Raw genomic sequence first — 12,569 nt, 5'->3', positions numbered from 1 at the left:
CAAAAAGCTTCCTAGAAGCTGCTGAGGGAGCTTCCCAAAAGCTTCTGAAAAAGCAACCTAGAAGCTTTTGGGGGAGCTTCCCAGAAGCTTCTGAAGAAGGTTCCAAGTAGCTTCTGAGAGAGTTTTCAAGTAGCTTCCGAAAGAGCTTCTTAAAAGCTCTTGATTGAGCTTCGTAGAAGCTTCTGGAAGAGCTTCCCACAAGCTTCTGAAAAAACTTCCCAGAAGCTTCTGAAAGAGCTTCCCAGAATCTTCTGTAAGAACTTCCAAAAAGTTTCCGGAAGAGCTTTCCGGACGCTTTGAAAACAGCCCACCTGAAACTTTCGCAACAGCTGCTCAGCAGCTTCTGAGTACGTTTTTCTGAAGCTTCTGGAAAAGCTTCCCAGAAGCTTCTAAAGGAGCATCCCAAAAGCATTTGGAAAGAGCTTTCCAGAAGCTTCTGAGAGCGCTTTCCAGAAGCTTCTGACAGAGCTTTCCAGAAGCTTCTGACATAGCTTTCCAGATGCTTCAAAGAAGCTACCAAAAGAGCTTCAAAGAAGCTTCAGAAAGAACTTCCCAAAAGTTCCTGTAAATACGCTTTTATAAAGCTTCTGAAAGAGCTTCGCAGAAGCTTCAGAGAGCGTTTTCCAAAAGCATCTGACATAGCTTCCCAGAAGCTTCTGATAGAGCTTCCCAGGAGCTCCTGACAAAGCTTCCCAGAAGCTTCTTAATGAGCTTCCCAGAAGCTTCTGAAAGAGCTTCCCAGAAGCTCCTGAAAGAGCTTCCAAGAAGCTTCTGAAAAATCTTCCACAAAGCTTCTGAAAGCGCTTCTCAGAAGTTTCTGAAAAAATTTCCCAAAAACCTCTGAAAGAGCTTCCCAGAAGCGTCTGAAAAAGCTTCCCAGAAGCTTCTGAAGAAGCTTCCCAGGAGCTCCCAAGAAAGCTCTTCAGAAGCTCCCAAGAGAACTCTCCAGAAGCTCCTGAAAGAGCTTCCCAGAAGCTTCTGAAAAAGCTTCTTAGAAGCTTCTGAAAGAGCTTCTTCAAAGCTTCTGAAAGAGATTCACAGAAGCTTCTAAAAGAGATTCCCAGAAGCTCCCAAGAAAGCTCTTCATAAGCTCCCAAGAGTGCTCTCCAGAAGCTCCTGAAAGAGCTTCCCAGAAGCTTCTGAAAGAGCTTCCCAGAAGCTTCTGAAAGAGCTTATCAGAAGCTTCTGAAAGAGCTTCCCAGAAGCTTCTGAAAGAGTTTCCTTAAAGCTTCTGAATGATCTTCCCAGAAGCTTCTGAAAGAGCTTCCCAGAAGCTTATGAAAGAGCTTCCCAGAAGTTTCTGAAAGAGCTTCTCAAAAGCTTCTCAAAAATCCTTTGAAAGATCTTCCTAGAAGCTTCTGAAAGAGCTTCCCAGAAGCTTCTGAAAGAGCTTCCCAGAAGCTTCTGAAAGAGCTTCCCAGAAGCTTCTGAAAGAGCTTCCCAGAAGCTCCCAAGAGAGCTCTTCAGAAGCTCCCAGAAGTACTCTCCAGAAGCTCCTGAAAGAGCTTCCCAGAAGCTTCTGAAAGAGCTTCCCAGAAGCTTCTGAAAGAGCTTCTTAGAAGCTTCTGAAAGAGATTCCCAGTAGCTTCTGAAAGAACTTCCTAGAAGCTTCTAAAAGAGATTCCCAGATGCTCCCAAGAGAGCTCTTCAGAAGCTCCCAAGAGAACTCTCCAGAAGCTCCTGAAAGAGCTTCCCAGAAGTTTCTGAAAGAACTTCCCAGAAGCTTCTGAAAGAGCTTCCCAGAAGCTTCTGAAAGAGCTTCCCAGAAGCTTCTGAAAGAGTTTCCTTAAAGCTTCTGAAAGAGCTTCCCAGAAGCTTATGAAAGAACTTTCCAGAAGCTTCTGAAAGAGCTTTCCAGAAGCTTCTGAAAGAGCTTCCCAGAAGCTTCTGAAAGAGCTTCCCAGAAGCTTATGAAATAACTTTCCAGAAGCTTCTGAAAGAGCTTCCCAGAAGCTTCTGAAAGAGCTTCCCAAAAGCTTTTAAAAAATGTTCCACAAAGCTTCTGAAAAAACTTCCCAAAAACCTCTGAAAGAGCTTCCCAGAAGCTTCTGAAAAAGCTTCCCAGAAGCTCCCAAGAAGAAAACTCTCCAGAAGCTCCTGAAAGAGCTTCCCAGATGTTTCTGAAAAAGCTTCCCAGAAGCTTCTGAAAGAGCTTCCCAGAAGCTTCTGGAAGAGCTTCTTAGAAGCTTCTGAAAGAGCTTCTTAGAAGCTTCTGAAAGAGAATCCCAGAAGCTTCTGAAAGAGTTTCCTTAAAGCTTCTGAATGATCTTCCCAGAAGCTTCTGAAAAAACTTCCTAGAAGCTTCTGAAAGAGATTCCCAGAAGCTCCCAAAAGAGCTCTTCAGAAGCTCCCAAGAGTGCTCTCCAGAAGCTCCTGAAAAAGCTTCCCAGAAGTTTCTGAAAGAGCTTCTCAAAAGCTTCTCAAAAAGCTTCTGAAAGAGCTTCCTAGAAGCTTCTCAAAAGCTTCTCAAAAAGCTTCTGAAAGAGCTTCCTAGAAGCTTCTGAAAGAGCTTCCTAGAAGCTTCTGAAAGAGCTTCCTAGAAGCTTCTGAAAGAGCTTCCTAGAAGCTTCTGAAAGAGCTTCCTAGAAGCTTCTGAAAGAGCTTCCTAGAAGCTTCTGAAAGAGCTTCCTAGAAGCTTCTGAAAGAGCTTCCCAGAAGCTTCTGAAAGAGCTTCCCAGAAGCTTCTGAAAGAGCTTCCCAGAAGCTTCTGAAAGAGCTTCCCAGAAGCTTCTGAAAGAGCTTCCCAGAAGCTTCTGAAAGAGCTTCCCAGAAGCTTCTGAAAGAGCTTCTCAGAAGCTTCTGAAAGAGCTTCCCAGAAGCTTCTGAAAAATGTTCCACACAGCTTCTGAAAGAGCTTCCCAAAAGTTTCTGAAAAAAAACTTTCCAAAAACCTCTGAAAAAGCTTCCCAGAAGCTTCTTAAAAAGCTTCCCAAAAGCTCCCAAGAGAGCTCTTCAGAAGCTCCCAAGAGAACTCTCCAGAAGCTCCTGAAAGAGCTTCCCAGAAGTTTCTGAAAGAGCTTTCCAGAAGCTTCTGAAAGAGCTTCCCAGAAGCTTCTGAAAGAGCTTCCCAGAAGCTTCTGAAAGAGCTTCCCAGAAGCTTCTGAAAGAGCTTCCCAGAAGCTTCTGAAAGAGCTTCCCAGAACCTTCTGAAAAATGTTCCACAAAGCTTCTGAAAGCGCTTCTCAAAAGTTTCTGAAAAAACTTCCCAAAAACCTCTGAAAAAGCTTCCCAGAAGCTTCTGAAAAAGCTTCCCAGAAGCTTTTGAAAAAGCTTCCCAGAAGCTCCCAAGAGAGCTCTTCAGAAGCTCCTAAGAGAACTCTCCAGAAGCTCCTGAAAGAGCTTCCCAGAAGTTTCTGAAAGAGCTTCCCAGAAGCTTCTGAAAGAGCTTCCCAGAAGTTTCTGAAAGAGCTTTTTAGAAGCTTCTGAAAGAGCTTCTTGGAAACTTCTGAAAGAGATTCCCAGAAGCTCCCAAGAGTGCTCTCCAGAAGCTCCTGAAAGAGCTTCCCAGAAGCTTCTGAAATAGCTTCCCAGAAGCTTCTGAAAGAGTTTCCTTAAAGCTTCTGAATGGTCTTCCCAGAAGCTTCTGAAAGAACTTCTTAGAAGCTTCTGAAAGAGCGTTTTCCAGAAGCTTCTGAAAGAGCTTTCCAGAAGCTTCTGAAAGACCTTCACAGAAGCTTATGAAAGAGCTTCCCAGAAGTTTCTTAAAGAGCTTCTCAAAACCTTATCAAAAAGCATCTGAAAGAGCTTCCTAGAAGCTTCTGAAAGAGCTTTCCAGAAGCATCTGAAAGAGCTTCCCAGAAGCTTCTGAAAGAGCTTCCCAGAAGCTTCTGAAAGAGCTTCCCAGAAGCTTCTGAAAGAGCTTCCCAGAAGCTTCTGAAAAAGCTTCCCAGAAGCTTCTGAAAGAGCTTCTCAGAAGCTTCTGAAAGAGCTTCCCAGAAGCTTCTGAAAGAGCTTCCCAGAAGCTTCTGAAAAATGTTCCACACAGCTTCTGAAAGAGCTTCCCAAAAATTCTGAAAAAAAAAACTTTCCAAAAACCTCTGAAAAAGCTTCCCAGAAGCTTCTTAAAAAGCTTCCCAAAAGCTCCCAAGAGAGCTCTTCAGAAGCTCCCAAGAGAACTCTCCAGAAGCTCCTGAAAGAGCTTCCCGGAAGCTTCTGAAAGAGCTCCCAGAAGCATCTGAAAGCGTTTCCTTAAAGCTTCTGAACGAGCGTTTTCCTGAAGCTTCTGAAAGAGCTTTCCAGAAGCTTTTGAAAGAGCTTCCCAGAAGCTTCTGAAAGAGCTTCCCAGAAGCTTCTGAAAGAGCTTCTCAGATGCTTATGAAAGAGCTTCCCAGAAGCTTCTGAAAAATCTTCCACAAATCTTCTGAAAGAGCTTCTCAAAAGTTTCTGAAAAAACTTTCCAAAAACCTCTCAAAAAGCTTCCCAGAAGCTTCTGACAAAGCTTCCTAGAACCTTCTGACAAAGCTTCCCAGAAGCTCCCAAGAGAGCTCTTCAGAAGCTCCCAAGAAAACTCTCCAGAAGCTTCTGAAAGAGCTTTCCAGAAGTTTCTGAAAGAGCTTCCTTAAATCTTCTGAAAGAGCTTCCCAGAAGCTTCTCAAAGAGCTTCTTAGAAGCTTCTGAAAGAGATTCCCAGAAGCTTCTGAAAGAACATCCCAGAAGCTTCTGAAAGAGCTTCCCAGAAGCTTTTGAGAGCGTTTTCCAGAAACTTCTGAAAGAGCTTCCCAAAAGCTTCTGAAAGAGCTTCCTTAAAGCTTCTGATAGTGCTTCTCAGAAGCTTTTGAAAGAGCTTCCCAGAAGCTTCTGAAAAAGCTTCCTAGAATTTTCTGAAAGAGCTTTTAAGTAGCTTCTAAATGAGCTTCCCAGAAACTTTGGAAGAAACTTCACAACAGTTTCCGAAAAAACTTCAAAGAAACTTCTGAAAAAGCTTCCCAGAAGCTTCTGAAAGAGCTTCCTAGAAGCATCTAAAAGAGCTTCCCAAGTACTTCTGAAACAGATTTTCAGAGAGAGCTGAACATAAGCTTCTGAAAGAACTCACCAAAAGCTTCTTAAAGAGCTTCTCAGAAGCATCTGAAAGAGAGCATTTAAAAAAGCTGCTCAGAAGCTTCTTAAACAGCTTCTCCAAAGCTTCTGAAAGAGCTTTCCAGAAGCTTCTGAAAAAGCTTTTCAGAATTTTCTGCAGGAGCTCCTCAGAAGCTTTTTAAGGAGCAACCCTGAAGCTTCTAAGAGAGCTTCCAAGGAGATTCTGAAAGAGCTTACCATCAAGTTACTTGGAATGAGCTTACAAAAGTTTCTCAAAGAGCTTCTGAAACTGCTGAAAGAGCTTCTCAGAAGCTTTTGAAAGAGCTTCCCAAAAGCTTCTGTAAGAACATCTTAGAAGCTTTTGAAAGAGTTTAAGCTTCTAGAAGAGATTCCCAAGAGCTTTTCTAAGTTTTTTTTTTCACATCAGCCTCTGAGGTATGTTTCTATAAGTTTTCTCAAAAGGTCCTAAGAAGCATCTAGTAAAGCTTTGGAGCAGGGTATTTTAAAACAGAAAAGAAGTACCGTTTTGATTCATATTACGGACACTTAAGGCCTCAGTGAAGTATAACCCAGCTTGGACCATACAAAATAAATCATTCTGTATGATTTTTTAGCGTTATCGAGCGTCGGAAGCCCTTAACTTTCGGATGGTGGGTAAAGAATACGCGTCCGCAAATTGAATAATTTTAAATAAATCAAAACGTGTGGCCTTTTCATGATTCTTATTCCGGACGCTCCCTCACTTTTGCCTCATATTCCGGACGATTTGATTCGAATTACGGACAGCTCATGATAATCATTAATGGAACAGTCAAATCATCAATTGAAATCGTTCAACCACTTAAGAGACGTCTAAGGTAGTTGGGCATTATAAATTTGCAATGATATTTATGGAAAAAATCTAATAAAACGAGCCTCGAAAATGAGAACTTTTGGACGACGAAAATTGAAACATTTCGTGTGAAATGTTTCCCATACAAACGAGAGTGTCCGGAATTTGAAGCTGTCCGTAATATGAATCAAAACGGTAAATCAAAATTCTACATTGAAAAGCTGTCCCAAAATGTCCAAACTTCACAGCCACCTTCGATACCCAATGGTTCCAATTAATTCACAGCCACCAGAGAATGAGAAAGACCTAAATGCGCGTGATCAGAAACGAACCTTCATCAGCGAAGCGAACCAATCCAAGCAACCTGCTCGCTCACCAGCTTATTTAGATGTCAACGCTCACAATGCTCGACATTCCCCCTGTATCACAATCCCCAAATTCTCAGCTCATTGTACACCGATTAAAAAACTACTGGCTTCTGGCTCCTACCACCGCTTCGAAGCATTTTAAGCATCTCATTCCGACTGAACAGAATCGAAAAAATCCAAACCGAATTTATTCAGATTAATGGTCACGATGCTGTTGGGTTTCCTCTCAGTCCCCAATGCCCTCCCCCGCACTAAACTGACACAGCTGTCATAATGGAGAGGAGATTAGGCGACTCCAAAGAGGGAAGAAAGGTGGAAAATGACGAAACCATTAATAACTGTTAATAATACTGCATCAGCCTTTGAACGGGGGGAGACACGGTGATCTTTAAACTATTATTTTCAAAAAAAAAATCTCCACCAAAAATTTAAGTTAAAGTCAACTCTCCTTTACTCGATACTCCATATATCGATATAGAGTTAGAGAACCATAGCAAAAGTTGGCTTTCATGGCTACCTCGATGGTCCACTAGATCGCATAAGCACTGATTTTGTGTTCTATAACTCGATACCTCCCTAACTCAATGGTCCCTTCAATATCGAGTTATGGAGAGTTGACTGTAGTTCCATTACTGGAGATATTTGTTTTAATAATAACGCTCTAGAGAACACCATGGAACAGAGAGCTGACCAAATGCCCATATTTACCGGACAATATTTGAGTAAAGCGAAAACTTACCTCACACAGCGTCCCGGAGTAGCCGAGCGGGCAGATGCACTTGAAGTTGCCGATCAGATCGACGCACTCGCCCCCGTTGCGGCAGGGGAAGTTGGCGCACTCGTTGATATCGGTACTGCAGTCACGACCTGGTGGTACGGAAAGAGAGAAAAAGCCATGGAGGTTAGGATTTCGTCGTGATCGTGGCCTACTTTGGCTGCGCATGAGGTCGTCTATCCATCGGTCGATCAATTACCTAACGACCGATTGAACGACCGACCGGCGACGAAGTATTTGATGGATTGATTGGATACTCACCGGTGTACCCGACGGAGCACGCACAGTGGTAGTCGTTGACCAGATCGATGCAGGTGGCACCGTTTTTGCACCGGCCTACGCAGTCATCCAGATTCTGGGCGCACGTCGGTCCGCCCCAGCCTTCCAGGCAGCTGCACTGGAACGATCCGGGCAGGTTCCGGCAGGACTCGGCGTTGATGCACGGCCCCAGCCCGGAGGCGACGTTCGTTTCGCACTCGTCTACGTCTGTTGAATAGATTTGAAGAAAACGTGTTTGAGGTTAGATTGTCTGCCGACCTGGGATGCAGTGAAACTTACCGATATTGCAGGTTTCCCCTGTCCATTGCGGTGGGCATTCACAGCGAAATTTCCCGACCATGTCGATGCAGGTTCCACCGTTCTGACAGGGTCCTTCCGCGCATTCGTCGATGTCTGTGAATAAGAAGAGAACAGTCAGGATTCAGTCAAAGTTTCAAAGTGGTTTGTTTTATTTAAGAGTATTTCCTAGAAGCTTTTCTGAAGCTTCCTACTAGTTTTGCAGAAACTTTCTCGAAGCTTCTCAGAAACTTTTGGGAAGCTTTTCAGAAGCTTTCTAGAAGCTCTTTCAGAAACTTCCTTGAAGCTCTTCACAAGTTTCCTAAAAGCTCATCGAAGCTTCCTATCAGCTCTTCAAAAGCTTCTTAGAAGCTCTTCAGATGCTTCCAAGAAGTTCTTTAGAAGCTTCTGAGAGGCTCTTCAGAAGCATCCTAGAAGCTCTTCAGAAACTTCCTAGAAGCTGTTCTGAAACTTTTTCATAAGCTTTTTCCGTTCTTCTGTAAGGTTCCGGCTTCCATGAACTCTTTCAGATATTTTGCTTCAAGAAATATTTTTTCCCATATAATCCTCCTATGAATTCAGCATTCCCTGCTTTGTGTTCATCCTGATGATTATGTCAGATGGACGTCATGAGAGCATAAAATTCCGAACCGTTTCGGCGCCAGCTAAAATCCCTATCTAGCCGGACGATGACCATAGCTAACCGGATAATTACTGCGCCAAGCCCCGTCACGATGGTTCTAGTTCTGGTCGACGCTTGCTTAGTTCGCCACGGTAATCAATTTGCTGTGGTTAATTCCACCCGAACAATCATGGCCAGCTAAGTTCGATTTATCGCGTTTTCGCCCGAGCAAAGCTGCCATAATCCGCCGCGGTTCTCAAAACAAGAATTAAACTGTGCCCGATGATGAGCCCGATTTTCGTGGTGCAAGACCATTCAGAAGATAATCCAGACAAATTGAGGCTCGATTTTTTTTTCAAAAAAGCCCGTTGACAACAATTCACACCTGAACGCGCTCCGACAAATATGTCTTTCCAATAGGAAGAAAAGAAATTCGTCAGAAGCTGACAACAAAAGCGCAACTCCGTCAAGAAACATATATTTCCCGCGCACATTCATTCCGAGGGCGACGAAGACGAATTCCGACCGTTGACTTTCCGAGAATCTCCCACACGTCGTCCGTCGCGTTCACCCTTTCGCTTAAGAAAAAAGATTCGATTAGATTTGGTGAAAGAAAGTTCACAATTATTACTCGTTTTTCTCGTCGAAGAGCTCTCTGGGCTTGGGTGGTGGAGGAGAGAGAATGCAACATGGGCGTAGCCAGAGAGGGGCAGGTTTTTTTTTCTAAAGCTCTTCTGAAGTACCCATCAGAAGTTCTTCGAAAAATTATTTCAGTTATTTCAGGATTTTTTTAAATTTTTTTTAAGAATTTCAAAGGATTTCAGGAATCAATCCAGTAAATTGTACAGAAGTTCCATTTTGATATGTTTTTTTTTCCAAAAGTTCTGTTTCAATTTTCTCCAGGATTTATACAAAAGTTTTCCTAACTTTTGCTGCAAGATTTTGTTATGGAACTAATCTAGTGATTTCCCTAGGGATGCATGTTACAAATTGAGGATCCTGCAAAAAATATCTTTGGATACGTTAGGAACAGATAAAGAGAAAGGAATTCCTCATTATATAATTTACTGAATTCCGAAAAATATTACTAGATAAATTCTGTAGTAATTCTGGATGAAATTATTAATGTAACTCTGGAATGAGTCATTGGCGGAATTTCCGTGAACTGAGGGAAGTATTTAGATCTATCTTACTGATGTTAATTCTGGAAGAATCTAAGAACAAATCTTTGAATAAACTGAAGAAGATAATCTCAAAAGTATCTCTGGGCAAATGTTTGGATTTTGTTTTTCAACAATTTTCTGAAAAAAGAGTTTCGTTAAATATGTTTTGAAGACATTCTTACAAAAAACATTGGATTCTTGAAAAAATCGAGAAGTAATATAGAACTTGAATTTAGCACTCACAAGCGTTATTTGTATTCTTTTCGCAGGAGAGTGCAATTTCTGTTTACTGTAATACATTCTAACTACTTCGCTCTGTTAGATAATTTTTGTCATTTTTTACTAATTAAGTTAATGTTCTAAATCTAGAAAGATCAAAGACTTCGTTTTCTACTAGTTAGAAAAAGACTCTGGTGATCAACTTTTAACTCAGAGGATTGAGGTCTTAGAGAACTTGATTTTCATGGTCACTATGTAACATTTTGTGAGAGTCATGATTTTGGAAGCAATTACGTCTCTTGGGTTTAAAGTGCCTCAATTATTTTGCAAAGTTTTATAAAACTGAAATACAGAGCTGAGAGAAAGAAGACAGCTGGCAAAAGTCATGGGAACCTGTCACCAACTGTCACTGATAAACCGCACATTCGAAAGGCAGGGCGTGAAAAACCGTCAAGATTCAAGTGAACTAAATTAAAATTTCTAGGTGTTTTACGATGATTTCACATTTTAAAAAGTTGAATTACTAAATATAGTTGTGTGTTGGCAACTAACTTTTGATTTTTTTTTTATTCATATCCTTTCTCATGGTGAACAACAAGAAGTGAATATAATTTTGACCAAAATAAGTTCATCTGACCGTTGTGCACAACCCATGAACCCAATGAAAGAAAAAGGTCGAAGAAGGCAAGAAAACATGCCAACTGTCAGTGAGCTGTCTCCTCTCTCTCTCTCTCTCTTAGATACAGAGGTTTAAACAAACTTTTTGGAAAAGAAATTTGTACCTTTGGAAACATACAATTTAGATTAAAGCCGCTCATCACACTTAACCCGTATAGGCCTGAGTGAAAGAAAAATTACTAAAACTCTCACCGCTCAGCGAGTACTTAACGGATTTCAATTATTTTTTGTCAGTATACTCGTACACATCTCTAGTTTCTAAAAGTGGTAAAAGAATCTCGGGAATGTTCCTGTGGCCGGAGTTATTGCGGTGAGTCACTGGGTCAGGTCGGGTGACAAGGGTTTTGTGCTTCTGTGCCCCTGGAGGTAGGCAAATTTCAAGTCACAGATAATTTCCAGAATCGGATATAATATGGCCACTATATCAAGGAGTTTTAAGAAAAACGCATCAGTGTAATCCTTCTGATAATCAATTAAATTGAATAATTATGTCAACTGCATTTGATTGACCCTACAAATGACCATTTTCGGGTCCCCGGGATGCCTCAAATTTATGATAAAGTGCACAATTTGTATCTTAACATCTAAGTCAAGCTAATGAGAATGCACTTTAGTGAACTATTATGTTCGATCTATTCTTTTGGAACTTTGAAACGGATCAATACCTAACAAATCTAGAGCCGGTTCTTCAGGACATTAAATCCGAGGGGCCGTATCTGGTACATTCTAAACGGTGCAAAACTATTAATTTATAATTTTGAATATCAGATTTTAATGATTTATACAATATAAAATGATTGCCGTTAGAAATAAATAGAGATAACTTGGCATGTCCCTAAAAATCTTTTTCTACCCGACTTGACCCAGTGACCCACCACTAGACTGGCCCACCTTAGTATGGGAGAAAAATAAAGTTGTATAATTCCACGGGGCATCCAGATATGTAGATCCTGATTAACTTATCGGTCAGTTTGCTAGAAAGCTCTCCCTTTTTGACTCTTTGATCTCGAGGTCAGAAAAAATGTTTAATTCTAAAATAACGAAAATTTACGTCTTGCTGTTTCAGTTTGAGAAGCTAACTCAGATAATCGATTTTTATCATCAGATCCCAACCTTAGAAGAAAATATTGTTAACAAACTGACTTTAATGGTTTTTGTTACAAATAGTAAGAATGTTGTGGAAGATTTTATAAAAATCCTATTGGAAATCCACCAAAGGTTCTGTCACAATCTCCTGAACCTGCAAAGGATTATAATTATGATTATAATTATGCCTTGAGTTTGGAAGTAATACTTGCTGTAAGGTCTGCCCAAATTCTGTGAAATTTTTGCCAAAGTTTTGCGTGGAAATCAAGTCCAAAATTTTGTGAGAACCTTACCGAAGATTTTTCAAGAAATATGCTCAATTTGTATTAAAATTCCACCCACAACGAATACCATTCAGGATTGTATATTACTCAGTGTATTTCCAATCCATATTTCAATGATCAATATGCCTTTATTACAACAGCATTTGAAATTTCAGTTTTTTTTCATAGAAAAAAGCGAGGAAAGTCATATTTCTAGACAAACCTGTGAAGAAACGGAACAAATTTTTCAAAACCACAAGGAGTATTTCGATTAATTCTAGCAAACTTATCATATATATAAAATCGCAGAGTTGTCTGTCTGTCAGTAACGCTTTGAAATATTTCACCGAAAAGTTTCACTGAGCGCTACAACAGCAATTTTAAAACACTACAACAGTTAAGTTGATTGCTATAACATTGGAATTTCAAATTGTAGAGCACTACAACAGTTATTTGACAGAATATTCTAGAATTTCATGGAACACATTTCTTCTTCATTCGTAGAATGTTCTAGAATTTTTAAAAGTTGTTGTTTTCATTTTTGGGAACTCCTCTTTTAAAAAAAGTCGAGCTCTTCTGGTTTAATATATCTATGTGTAATTTTCACTGATGCTGCAAAATCAATTTTGTGCTATCAATATATGCTTATTTTTCAAAAATTTCATGTTGCATTGAAAAGCTTCATATTGCAAAGCGAAAGAAATCAACATAAGTGCAGTTTTTCAGAATGTGTTGTTGTTCATGATGTGTTGGTTGAAAAGCTCAATTTTTCTTGAATCGTTCTCTGTTTTGTGTGCCTTCGATTGAACGTGTTGTTAGGTAATCAAATCTTAACAAATTTTAGTTCGGTCGAACTTGGATTTGGTTGAGGTTAAATATGTAATTCAGAAACCCCTTCAACAGTTCCAACTTATAAATACGAGTTTGACATGTGGAAAAGCAATATACACATGAATCAGATTATTGTTCACCAAATCGAGTTTTTATTTAAT

General features: G+C 40.5%; 1 protein-coding gene across 1 annotated transcript in view; it reads right to left on the bottom strand.

The window, feature by feature from the left end:
• The window catches only part of LOC5565937 (protein serrate), a 206,572-nt gene that overhangs the window by 34,442 nt on the left and 159,561 nt on the right, over nucleotides 1-12,569 (bottom strand). Inside the window, exons 10-12 of the mRNA XM_021838237.1 lie at nucleotides 7,550-7,663; nucleotides 7,253-7,477; nucleotides 6,956-7,083 (exon numbers count right to left, since the gene is read on the bottom strand). Coding sequence (XP_021693929.1) covers nucleotides 6,956-7,083; nucleotides 7,253-7,477; nucleotides 7,550-7,663 — 467 coding nt within the window. The remainder of the gene's footprint in view (nucleotides 1-6,955; nucleotides 7,084-7,252; nucleotides 7,478-7,549; nucleotides 7,664-12,569) is intronic.

This window comes from Aedes aegypti, chromosome 1 (genome assembly GCF_002204515.2).
Source record: "Aedes aegypti strain LVP_AGWG chromosome 1, AaegL5.0 Primary Assembly, whole genome shotgun sequence".
In the NCBI taxonomy this organism is placed as follows: Eukaryota; Metazoa; Arthropoda; class Insecta; order Diptera; family Culicidae; genus Aedes; species Aedes aegypti.
Note: the sequence above shows the minus strand (reverse complement) of the source record. Positions and strands in the feature narration are given on the sequence as shown.